Source organism: Panthera uncia, chromosome B1 (assembly GCF_023721935.1).
Source record: "Panthera uncia isolate 11264 chromosome B1, Puncia_PCG_1.0, whole genome shotgun sequence".
In the NCBI taxonomy this organism is placed as follows: domain Eukaryota; kingdom Metazoa; phylum Chordata; class Mammalia; order Carnivora; family Felidae; genus Panthera; species Panthera uncia.
The window spans coordinates 31,775,693-31,789,163 of NC_064811.1; the positions used below are offsets into that span (position 1 = coordinate 31,775,693).

General features: G+C 35.7%; 2 protein-coding genes across 7 annotated transcripts in view; one reads left to right on the forward strand and one right to left on the reverse strand.

Moving 5' to 3' along the window:
- Positions 1–13,471, reverse strand: part of RPL9 (ribosomal protein L9) — a 457,174-nt gene that overhangs the window by 87,057 nt on the left and 356,646 nt on the right. The gene's annotated exons all lie outside the window — the stretch shown is intronic.
- Positions 1–13,471, forward strand: part of KLHL5 (kelch like family member 5) — a 97,870-nt gene that overhangs the window by 16,760 nt on the left and 67,639 nt on the right. The window contains exons 1-2 of one of the 6 annotated variants that reach the window (XM_049631939.1): positions 1,424–6,999; positions 8,089–8,187. The exons of 4 other annotated variants lie outside the window; for them this stretch is intronic. In XM_049631939.1, the coding sequence (XP_049487896.1) occupies positions 6,620–6,999; positions 8,089–8,187 (479 nt within the window). In that variant the 5' untranslated portion in view covers positions 1,424–6,619. Of the gene's footprint in view, positions 1–1,423; positions 7,000–8,088; positions 8,188–13,471 lie in introns of those variants that run through there. One more of the 6 variants, XM_049631940.1, reaches the window with a different exon arrangement.

The following is a 13,471-nucleotide window of genomic DNA, read 5'->3' on the forward strand; positions in this document are numbered from 1 at the left end:
AAAAATGTATTCATAATTGAGACTTTTCTACTTCAAGTAGTGTGAGCGGCATCTCCAGTTTAAGGAAAGGCAACTTATTAAGAGAGAGGTACAGAATAGAATTTGATGATCAGTTTGAAGAAAATGTTGGTCACTCTAAAAAGACATCTGCTATTTAGCCATTAGATTTCAAAGTGATAAAAAATTTCTTATGCCTAAAGAATGAAATAGAAAAAGGAAATACTTAGGGTAATATATATTATGGGTTTTTTCTTAAGTTGAAAAAATACTGAAAAGATTTTGTCCCCAGAGATAAATGTTTTTTAATATATTTTTAAGTTTATTTATTTATTTTGAAAGAGAGAGTTGTAGGAGGAGCAGAGAGAGAGGGAGAGAGAGAATCCCAAGCAGGCTTCACACTGTCAGCACAGAACCCAATGCAGGGCTTGAACTCACGAACCGTTAGATCATGACCTGAGCCAAAATCCAGAGTGGGACACTCAACTGACTGAGCCACCAGGTGCCCCTCTAATATTTTTTAAATTAGATTCTTTGTAATTTCAAAAATGTATATATTTTTATTATTGCTCTTGTAATTGTTCGATACATTCAGTCATTAGAGAAGTATTTATAGAGCACCTACTGTCTGCCAGCTACCATACTAAGTTATAAGGTTGTAGTGATTAACCAAAGCTTTACTATAGCTTACTTTGTAGTGAGGATAAAGATAATAAGTAAGGAAATAAACAGCTAGTATGCAAGGCAATGATAGGTGCTATAAAAAAAAATTTAAAGAGTTGGGGTACAGAGAATAGGAAGGGATCTAATTGATATGGAGTAGTCCAGGCAGACCATTTTAATAATTTAGCAATGTAATGACTTTTAATATGTATTGATCTTGTGAGAATAATTACTTTAAGAAGTACTCCTCAACCGAGCTGGGTAAGTTTTTGAGCAAAACAGTTCTATATTGTTTGGCAAAAGCTGATGAAACAGAAGAAAAGGTGTTATGTAAATATTAAATTTCATGCCATTAAAGCATTAACTCCTAAGCTAACTACACATTTTTAATAAAGTATTTGGCCCAAGAATTGAATTAAATCTGGGAAATAATTTCCATAAAGCTCTTTCTAACATGGGCACTATAACAAGCTACTGTATCAATAGATAATTTTTTAATGTTTTTTGTTACAATGAAGATTTTTCTCCAAAGTGCCCATGCTTAGACAAGCTTAACCTTAGGCAAAATTATTAAATAGAGATCTAGCTGTAAGGGATTTTGAGTAAATTCTATCTTTGAAGACTATTTTCCAACTTTGCTTGCTTAAATTCTCTCCATTTGTCAGCATTTCCCTTATTCAACTTGACATTTAAAATTTTTGTAGCCATATTAGTGTTTTTAACTCTTTATTTAAATATTTTATTTTATTATGACTTATTTTATCCTCTTTCTGAATTCTGATTTGTTTTTTCTTTGGTTAAATTTGCTAGAGGTAAGAGAAAATATTGGCAAATGTTTTTAGGAGCTGGATCTTTAGTCTGTCATTTTATTTCTTAATTCTTCAGTGTCTCCTCTAATCTTTATTATTTCATGACTCCTTTTAGAGGGCTGATTTGATTTTCATCTTGAGTAGATTGCTTAATGCATATCTATCCTTTTAAATAATCGATGCATTTAGAAAGTTATAAATCTTACAACAGAGGAAGTATCCCTCCTCCTATGACTATCTAAGCCATCTGCTGCACTCAGGTGCCATTCTTTTCCTTTTATCAGAGTCTTCACTGTTTTTTGCTCCAGTGGTTCTCCTTATAGTCATCAGTCTCTTCTTCCTACTGGATCATTCTCATCATTCCAATATGCTTCATATTTTTAAAAAGCAACAAATAAAGAAGTAAGCAAAACCATTACTTTGATCCTTCACCTCTTCCAGCTACAATCCCATTATGCAGCCTCACTGTTCAAATTTTCTTTTTTTTTTTTTAAGTTTACTTATTTATTTATTTTGAGAGAGAACGAGCAGGGGAGGGGCAAAGAGAGAGAATCCCAAACAAGTTCTGCACTGTCAGCACAGAGCCCTACACAGGGCTCGAACTTACAAATTGTGAGATCATGACCTGAGCTGAAACCAAGAGTTGGTTGCTTAACTGACTGAGCCAACCAGGTGCCCCACTGTTCACATTTTCTGAATGAGTTGTCTATACATGTCTTCTCTTATTCCTCTCATATCCCGTTAACCTTCAACCCACCACAGTCTGGCTTTGGTCCCCACTCCTTTACTGAGACTCCTCCTATCTTATTTGGCAAATTTTTTATGTTGCCAACTCCAGTGGACATATTTCTTTGCATATAATACTTGACCTCTTATTTGACATTGTGACCATGCCTTTTGCCATGAAATACCTTTATCTTTTGACTTGCCTGTCACCAGACCCTGTAGATTTTCTACTTCTTCGTTGGTTATTCCTTTTCAGTCTCCTTTAGTGGCTTCTCCACTACTAGACTTCTGTTAGAGGTTTTGGAGCTGGGATCAGAGTTCCAGAAACATTTATCCAACTATCTGACATCTCCACTTAGATGTCTCAAAGTATCTCTAACTTAACATAATGAAAAATGAACACCAATTTTTAAAATATAACTAATGAAGAAGTGTGATAAGATGACTAGATACAAGATAAATGTACTCAGTACTTTTGTTATAATTGCAATAACCATGTGGAAATGGAACTAGAAATAAAATATTGCATTTACTACAGTGACAAAAAGAAAGAAAAGAACATGATAAAAAGTTTTGTAAGAAAGGCACAGAACCTATAGTCAAAAGATTTCAAAATCTTATTGGTGAGCATGAGCTCTGAACAAACTAAACAGCATATATGCTTAGATGTGAAGCCTTAATATCATAAAATGCCAATCATTTCAAAATTAATACACAAATTTAATGCAATTTCAATTAGAATCTCAATAGGGTTGGGGCTTTTTGTTGAGAAAAGGATTGGGTAGAATTACTTTAAAGTATATAGAGAAGGGTAAATATCTAAAATTAGCTTTAAAAATTATTCTAAAAGGATATATATGGAGATAGGAACTTTAATGGATATTAAACATCTTATAGGTAGACTATAATTAAGACACTGTACTATTGGCATAAAAGTAGATAGTAGGGTCACCTGGGTGTCTCAGTCTTAAGCATCCAACTCTTGATTTTGGTGGGATCTCATGATCTCATGGTTGGTGGGATCGAGCCCCACATTGGGCTCTGTGCTGACAGCATGGAGCCTGTTTGGGATTCTCTCCCTCTCTTTCTGCCCTTTCCCTGTGCTCTCTCTCTCTCTCTCTCTGTCTGTCTCAAAATAAATAAGCATTAAAAAAATAGACAAATAGAACAATTAGCATCCCCAAATTGATCTCTGTATATGTGAGATGCTAATTAAGAACAAAAGTAATACCTCAATTCAGTGGAAAAGGGTGGTTTACATTAAAATTATATGGCTAATAGAAGACTCATATTAGAAATAAAGAGCGCCAATAAATCAAAAAGATCAAGAGACAAACAAAGGCCCTGTCACAAAAGGATGTCCAAATGCCCAGTAAATACAAAAAGTTACCCAATAACATTAATAACGAGAAATGTAAAGTAAAATCAAATGGGATTTCACTACACACCCATCAGTATGACTAACATTAAAGACTGACAATCCCAGTGTTTATGGAGTAACTGGAATCCTCATATGGTTGTAGGAGTGTAAATCAATAATAATCAAAGTTGAACATATGCATACCTTATGATGTAGCAGTTTTGTTTCTGTGTATATATACTCAATAGGAATGCATATACATGTGCACCAGATAACATGGACAGGAGTGTTCATAGCAGGATTACTTCTAAAAATCTAAAACTAGAAACAACTAAAATGAGCAATAGAATGCATTTTTTTGGTTGTATGTTTATATAGTGAAATACTGTATAGCTATAAAAACCAACTATCAGCTGCTACAGGCAGCAACACAGATGAATTTCAAAACAATGGAGAGAAAAGAATTCTTTTATGTAAAGCTGAATGGAGATGATGGCAAGATCCTTATGCACTACTGCGGTGGCATTTCTCCATTATGAGGGTCTGTACCATGAACTGCAAGATGTTTGCCATTTCCACCCATTTAATGTCTGTAGCACTCTGGTCATCAAACAACTACAAATTTCCCCCTGCCCCCGTGACTTACAGAATCCCTTTTTGGGGGTGTAGGAGTGGAGGGTTGGTGCTACCTCTGTTGAGAACCACAAAGCTAGAGTAATTGGAGGAGCCTCTTGGGGCAGTAGTGCCTGTGCTAACCTCAAAAGATGAGTAAGATCTTGAGGTTTATGTATTTATTTTGAGAGAGAGAACGAGAGCAAGGTAGGGGCAGAGGGAGGGGGAGAGAGAGAGAATCCCAGGCAAGCCCGTGCTGGCAGCACGGAGCCCGACATGGGGCTCGAACTCATGAGCCTTGAGATCATGACCTGGGCCAAAATCAAGAGTCAGTTGCTTAACCAACTGACCCACCCAGACACCCCAGGATGAGTAATATCTTAAAACCAGAGACCTTGGGACACAAACAGCATATAGAAGAGGGAGCAACATAATGTAGACTCTATCTCAACCAAAGAAGCAATGTGTCCTTGTTGGAAAATGGTTAGAAATAAAGGTGGATAGAATGGAGTTATGACAGGTTAGCAGACAGAGAAAGTCATTTTACTCTTGAATGCATCCTTCATGCTACTGCCAAATTAATTTTTTAAAACAGTGCCCCGTTCAACGGTCCACTTGTTATTGCCTATGAGCCTTTACACCTTTGCTTTGTGCTCAAGGCGTTTTATCTCATCGTATTCATTCCAATTTATGTCTTTTTGCTCCTTAAAATTAATTAGGTATGTCTGGCTGGCTGGTCCATTGCTGTTTCCCCCCCCTTTCTTTGTCAATATGCTCACTTCATGTTTTTATTAATATCTTCCTTCTTTAATAAAATCTATCCCCATTCTGTCTGTATAGCTTACTATCCCTAGAGGCTTTCTCCCTGATGAAACTGGCCCATGCCACTCCACACCATCCCGATACCTTCTTTCTGTTTCTTACAGTATTTATGGTTTGTTCTACCATATTGAGCACAAAATTGTAGATAGCTTTTCATGCCTCTCATTCTTGTTTCTCTGAATAATTTTTATTCTTCTCGAGAGCTGTGTGAGGTTAAGATCTATACCTCCCAGTATTGTTGTAAGCCTCCAAAACAGACTTTTTTTTTTTTCTGGTCAGTTGATAATAGGCATTGTCTTCCGAGTGAAATAGCATTAGATGCTGAGCATCTTGAAAACTCAATTTCTCTATTTGTAGATCACAGTATATTAATATTGCAACATTGTAATGTTTCTTATATTTAAATTATCAAATGCTTTTTGTGTCAGTAACTTGATTGAGTTCTTTTTGAAGGTAGGAACCAAGATGTTATGCAACTGTGTCCCTCACAACGCTTAGTAGGGTGTCTGGCTCATGGTAACTATTCAGTATTTTAAATTTTGATTTTTTTATTTGCTTTATCAGCTTGCCTTAACTGTCACCATCTTCAGACTATTTTTCTGTTTTGCTAACAACAGAGGGCACCATTAGGGTACTTGTACACTCAAGAAGTAATCCTGTCCCAGTCCTGGGTAGCTTTCTTGAACTACACTTTCCTCCTTCTAAGTGGTGTCATAGAAATTTGGAAACTATACTAAATTAAAGCAGCCCAATCCCAACTATAGGGCAATACTGGCTTCAAGTTGTTTATTTGAAGAAAAGAGTAAGTACTGTCATATTTTGATCCTGTGTAGTTTTCAGACTTTTTCTTTCTCCTTTTTCCTATTCTTTGCTCAAATGAAATCCTACCCCAGATCTTACTGTATTAATTAAATACACTCCTTTCCTGAAGGAAGAAGATAGAAACTGAAAGCCACAAACTGGAGCCCCACCTTTTTATCCCTCCCCCTCCCTTCCCCCCAAAAAGCACAGTTTAAAAGTCATTATTACTCATCTAATTAAACATGCTTTTTAAAAATGATTATTTTGTGATATCTCATTTAGGAATTTAGTATAAAAATAGAAACATTTTAGTTTTACAGTGATTTTTATGTACAAAGGAAAATGCTCTGGAATAAATTCCTTGTTGTAGCAATGAAAGAGTTAATACACTAAGCAGCAGAGACTGAGATATTGCAACGGGATAGTGCTTTCAGTTTCTGTCACTTGTGGTTTAAGAAAAGAGGGGGGTGTTCTGCATTTGAAAGGACTTTAATGAATGCTGTCAGTGTTTGTGAGAGCTAATGGTCAGTATGGGAAAGGAGAAAGGGGGAAAGTGCTCTAGCTGCTTCAGGATAGGTGGATGAGAGTTTGCTCTGATTGAATGGAATGTTCCACCGTGTTTCATCGTTATTCATTCTCCTTTGTTCTTTATATTCCGCTATAGTCGTATAAAAGTTAATGTAGATATATATGTGAATGTGATTTATTTCCTTTCAATCTGTTTATTGTGCACAGCAGGGCATAGACTTCTCTTGTCTTGGTTGGATGCACAAATCTGTGTGCAGTGCTTTTTGCCCGTTGCCTAGACGATCACTTGGTTTCTCTGAGGATGTCTGGTTCTCGTAAAGAGTTTGATGTGAAGCAGATTTTGAAAATCAGATGGAGGTGGTTTAGCCATCAAGCATCATCTAATTCTACAGTTGACAGCCAGCAGGGAGAATTTTGGAATCGAGGACAGACTGGAGCAAACGGTGGGAGAAAGTTTTTAGATCCATGTAGCCTACAATTGCCTTTGGCTTCAATTGGTTACCGAAGGTCCAGCCAACTGGATTTTCAGAATTCACCTTCTTGGCCAATGGCATCCACCTCTGAAGTCCCTGCATTTGAGTTTACAGCAGAAGATTGTGGCGGTGCACACTGGCTGGATAGACCAGAAGTGGATGATGGCACTAGTGAAGAAGAAAATGAATCTGATTCCAGTTCATGCAGGTTGATTATTTTCTTACTGTTAGAAATGGGGCATGGGGGTATATTCTCTATAGTGTTAATAATTTAGTGTTATTATTTATGTATGAAATCTATATAGCACTGCATGTATACACATAATACCTTGGTATGCATATATGGTACTTTTGCTAGGGTTTATTAACATGTTCTAATACTAATTTCAATTCTGTAAATTATAAAGACAACAAGTAGCATTCATTTTGAAATATCTTGTGTTCCATATATAGATATCGTTCTGCCTGGAAAGTAATATATAGTAGCAATTTTATGCATCATTGCCTTGCAGTTTGCTTCATTCATTCACCTTCTATAGTCATATGAAAACTGTAGGAGACATGACACTTTAGTTTGCAGCAGATTAGTGAGTCATGTTTTAATTTTAATGAAAATGAAAGGATTTACAAGGAGATGCACATTGTAGTTGTCAATAATTTTTTTACAGCATTGTAGTTACAATAATATTTTTCTTATGGTTATTTCTCTTTGTCCTGTCTATGTTGTAGCTCTCCAGACTAATACAGAAAATACAGTAACATGTCTCTTTCTAAGATGACAGCTGCTAATTCCTGTTACCTTCACTTCACTGAAAATTGTGCTGTTTAGGGAAGTGAAGGGCATTCCTTCAGGAGAGGAGCTAGATGTGGTTAATGGGTGAAGGCAGAGCAAGAAGGGGAAGTGAGTTTGAGGAGAGAACATAAAGAATAAATTGGTGATTTCACAATGACTTCATTCATCTTCACCTTTGGAACCTGGCTTTATCTTTGAAATGAATTTTCTCATTAATCAGTTTAAACTACTACACTATATATTATGTAATAAGTTATAGCATGAAAATCATCTTTCTGATTCAGCTTCATTCAGGAATATTTCTAAATATTTAAAGGCTATTGTTTGTCTAATTTGATTACTGGATTCTTCTTTTAAAATTTCTTTCAGGTTTTGATAACACTTGTAATTTGTATGGTGATTATTGTCAATTATAGGCATCATAAGAGATGGAGACAAAATGAGTTCATATATTCAAGTACCTATTACTTGGGGATATTTACTGCCTTCTCTTCTAACCTTCAGAACATGGAATTCTGAACTGTGGTGTTGGAATAATAATAAATATAGACCAGTCATCTATAATCATTTGTATACTGGAGAGAGGGGCATATCTTTACATAGGTAACTAGTGTATTTAATTTTTAAACAACGTAATTAGTTTGTGATTTGGCATTATCTTAAGTGAATAGGAGACACAAATAATTTTAATATGGAGAGCAGTTGAGTTAGTGTGGTTTCATTGCTTTGTATTTTCTTTGGAGACTTGTTGCCATAAAGAGAATAATAATGTATATAATAAAAGGTTCACGGTGTATCATTTTTGTGGAAAACCAAAAAATAATCATCTTTCCATTTGAAAATCAATACACTGTATCAAGAATATTTTAACAAAATCAGAAAAACAAAGCATTTATTTATCACCATAAATTTAAAAAATCTTAACCTGTAACTACTACTTGGAGAGATTATACATATGTGAACATATACAATGTATAAAGTTGGAAAGGTTATACACACCTTGGTTGCTATAATTTACTTTCTTACAACAAAGGTTGTATGCATAACTAATGATTATTAAAATTAAGTTAATGTATTCTTTAGTATCCATATCAAAATATCATCTTAGTGGGATATTCATTATGAAAGAAAAAGGTTGCCTTTTTTTTTTTTTTTTAGTGAGAGATTATGCATAATTCAAGAATATAAAATTGACATTTTTACTTACAGGGGATATAAAAGTAAGAAAATGGTATTTTAAAAAGTCTAAATGTAGTTGCTTTAAAAATGCTAATCAAGAAGATTGAGAAGGTAAATAATAAGATGGGACTAAATAATTTAGATTTGCAGTGACCAAACTAATCTTAAAATTATAATTTCAAAAATAAAATGTACTTTTAAAAAGTCTCTGATTTTTAGATATAAGAAGGGAAATGTGTCAAAGCATCTTAATATTCCCAAAGGTTTTGAAATCTCTGTCCTAACATATTATTGCAAAAAGGGAAAAAATCCCACCATTCTGGATTTAGAATTGACATTTGTGTGTCGCTATTACTCCTCTGTTTTATACTAGATTAAATATATCTGATTCTCACATCTTCCTTCAGTCCTTCAGCTCGGAGTCTTTGATCTTTGTCATCAGGATATATGTATTTGCCCCCAGCTTTGTGATTAAGTGAGCAGTCTCTGGGTGGTTGCCCTTCTACTGTAAACAAATCAAAAGCTGTCACTGTTAATGTCAAAAGAAGCTATGCTGACATTCATCACATTTTTGTATATAACTGGGAATAATTCTTTTTCTTACATAATATTTCCAAAAAGAAAACATAGTAAACATTTTATTTGAGTATATTGTAGATTGGTATTTTAAAATGTCAAAGACATAACAGGGAGATACTTAACGGTAAAGAGACAATTTCTTTTTTAAGCATTCGTGTTACTTACATAGGTAAATCTGAGAACTTAGATTGAAATTTTGAGTTATTAGAAAGAAAGGGAAAACAGCTGAGTGGTTTTACCTGCACAAAAATGCCAGCACTTACAGTGGGTCTGTGCAATTCAAGGTAGTAGTTAAAAGCATCGTAGGTTCCCTGTGTTTGATTAGTTGTATTCTAACAAGAAGAAATGTCTGTCTCAGCCCTTAGACTTGCGCTCATTTCTCCTGCCACACATCTAAGTGATTTAAAAGTTTTTATCTTTTGACTTTGATCTTGGGTCTGTAACCTAGCCAGCATTTTCTCCGTGGGAATCATCTAAGTCCATTACATTGACATTAAAATACAACACTTATTTTTTATACCGTGAAGAATTTTAGATCCTAAGTGAGAGTTGCCTGCCACCTTTTATGTGAGTACTAGGTTCCTAAGCCCTTAATGCAGGATGAATTCTTACCAGGGCCAGCAAAGTTTACATTTTGACCTACCTTGTGACCATAGATTAATACTAACACAGTTTATACTTCACTTGATTTGCCAACTTTGAACTTATGTCATTTTTGACATATTGGGGGAAATTTCATTATTTCCAGCTTTGTTCATAAAGTTAGACCTTAATATTTTACATGTCAGATCTCGATATCATACTTTAGGCAATATGCATAAAATATTACTGTACTTTACAAATATTCAAAACTAATAATAGCTAATACTGACTGGCTGCTTAGTATCTGTGAGGCACTGTTTTATGCATTTTAGTATTAAGTCATTTGGTCTTCACAACAAATTTCTGAGATAGCCACTGTTACCATTCTAATTTTAGAGATGAAACCAATGAAGAACAGAAAGGCTAGATAACTTCCTCCAAGTTTGTAAGTGAAATAAAACTGCATTTAAAAAAAATGAACTTTGTGTTTTTACAACTGTTTTAGATTTACAGGAAAGTTGCAAAATAGTGTAGTGAATTCCTACCCTCAGTTTTTCCTATTTTTAATATATTAGTGTGATACATATGTTACTATTAATGAGCCAGTGTTGATACATTATTATTAACTGAAGTCCATACTTTATTCAGATTTTCTGAATTTCTACCTAATGTCCTTTTTTTTACTGTGGGATCCTCTCCAGAATCCCAGAATCCCAGAATCCCATGGTGTATTTAGTTAGCATGTCTCCTTAGGCTCCTCTGGGCTGTGACAGTTTCTCGGACTTTCCTTCTCTTGAAGGAGAAATGTTAGTCAACATCATATCAAGGATACATACTATCAACCTCACTTACACTGTTGATATTGACCTTGATCACTTGGAAGTGGCTGCATTTTGAGCCCAAGCAATTAAGATGTAGATTTCATGCTCACACACCAGTAGGCAGTTGTCTGTGACTATTTCATCACTAAGTTCAGCTTGGATTAACATAATAGTTAATGATTCATTCTAAACCAATTTCACTTTCTCTCCTCAGCTAATCTTCTTAGCCTGGTTCTTGAAAATGCCAAGCCTGGCTGGCTAACAGGTATAGTTCCTTAACATGGCCACAACTCTTTATCCACAGTCTTCCATCTGACCCATCTTAATTGGCTGCTCATTCCTTTGTGTTTCAATTACAGATATCCTTGCTATTCTTTAACTCTTCTTGAAGCATTTAGGTCCTCCTCGAGGCTTTCCCAACAAGGGGTTATCTCCACTTTTTTTAAGCGCTAGCTACCTTCTTTTCTTAACCCTCTTTATGTTGTCTCCACATCTCCTTGTTTGAACCAGTCTATTATTTCTGGTATGGTCTGAAATTTAAATCCTCTACATTTCCACATGAAACGAATTCTGTTTCCGGGGATTGCAAAGAAGTTCAACTGTAATGTACTTGTATCTGGGAAGGTTGTATTGCATGTTCTGTCACACATATATGCCCAAATCATAGCATGGATTCCCTTGACCTAAAACTGAGGAACACATGTGTGTGTGTGCACATGTAGGTGTGTATGTGTATGTGTTAAATATTTAGTATACAGTGCAAGGAGCTCATGAACCTTCTAAAGCATCTCTGTATGCTGCATCACTGTGCCTTCTTAGTTTTAAGCAACTGAAATTGGCTGGTTTAACAGAATAGGAATTTGTTGGAATCATATGAGTTCGCAGAGCTGCTGAGAAAGCTGAAGAATCAGCCTAGGAAAAAGGATTGGTGCTACAATTGCACAACTGGCCTTTATAACTCCAAATTTTAAAGGCAGAGAAACTGCCTTTATGCCACTTATTGCTTGTACTTTATTTTCATCCATTTGGAACTAGATAGCGAGGTTTTACAATTTTAATGTTAGGTATATTAGGCATGAAAACAATCACACCCTGCCACACACACACATATACACCCATATGCACATAGCCATATAATTTGGTCATTTAACTTTAGGGAGCATATTAGTAAGGGATAGGCTAAGATGATATAAACGAAGAGATTCAGAAGTACAGTGGCTCAAATAAAATAGAAGTTTATTTTTCTATTTCCTAACAGATAAGCAAGCAGCTCAGGGCTGATAAGTAGCTCTGCTTCACAAGTTTACACAGAGATCCAGATTCCTCCCATATTGTTTCTCCATCCTGTAGGATATTACCTTTTCTTCACATTCAAAGCTTACTCAACTCCTGCTCAAAGCTACTCAACTCTGCATTCTAGCCTGTGGGAAGGACCAACAAAAGAAAAGGGAAGATATTAAGCGAATAGCATAAGTTGCATGTATCAATTGTGCTCATATTCTTTTGTTGAAAACCTAGTCACATGGCCACAGCCAGTTGCAAGGGAGGCTCAGAAATGTGATCTTTACCTGGGTAGCGATGTGTCCAGCAAAATTCACTACTGTGGTAGAAGGAAAGAATGATTTGGGAGTTATAAACAACAGAGAGCAAGGGGTGAAGACAGCTGAATAGAGTTCTTTAGATAGAATTTTTTAATTAGTTTTTTCCATATTATGTAGTATTTTTACCACAGAGATGTTGGAAAATAGAGATAAGTATAAACAGAAAAATAAGAATCACTATCCTGCCATCCCAAAATAACAGCCATTAAGAATTTGGGGGGGCGCCTGGGTGGCGCAGTCGGTTAAGCGTCCGACTTCAGCCAGGTCACGATCTTGCGGTCCGTGAGTTCGAGCCCCGCGTCAGGCTCTGGGCTGATGGCTCGGAGCCTGGAGCCTGTTTCCGATTCTGTGTTTCCCTCTCTCTCTGCCCCTCCCCCATTCATGCTCTGTCTCTCTCTGTCCCAAAAATAAATTAAAAATGTTGAAAAAAAAAAAAAAATTTGGGGAAGTGTTCTTCAAGTATATTTTCTATACATATTTAATAAATATATGCATTTTTCAAGTGAAAATCTGAATCTTACCATAGATTCTATTTTGTAACCCACTTTTTTGCCCTGATGCAAATATTAAAATTAGGATTTTTTGTTGTTGTTGTTGTTGTAGAAGACAGAAGCCCAGCTCAAACTGACTAAAGCAAAAAACGAGAAATTTTTGGTTCATATAAATAAATTAAAAATCCAAGGTTAAAGCTTAGTTTTATTCATGGCTGAATGCAGATACTCAAATAACACCACAAATCTTATTACTCTTCCTCTCTAGATTCTGTTTTCCTTTGTGACAGCATTTTCTCGGGCAGGTTCACAGTATGGTAGCAAAAAAGCCACTAGCAGCTGCATGTTTACTTTTTATCAGCTTAGCAACCTCAATGGAAAGAGAGTGACTCTTCAAAGAGTGCCAGCTAACATCCTGAAATTGACTCTTACTGGCCTTGTTTGGGTCATGGGTTCATTCAAACCAATCATAATTGCTAGGAGATGTGATACTCTGTCCAACCCTGTTCAGGGGGAAGGTCCATCTCTTCCCAAGCCATGTGGACTGAGATAGGGGAATGTGTGGTTTCCCAAAAGGTAGACATGGATCTGTTACCATAAGAAGGGATCCTGGATAGGCAAAAACAACGTCCGC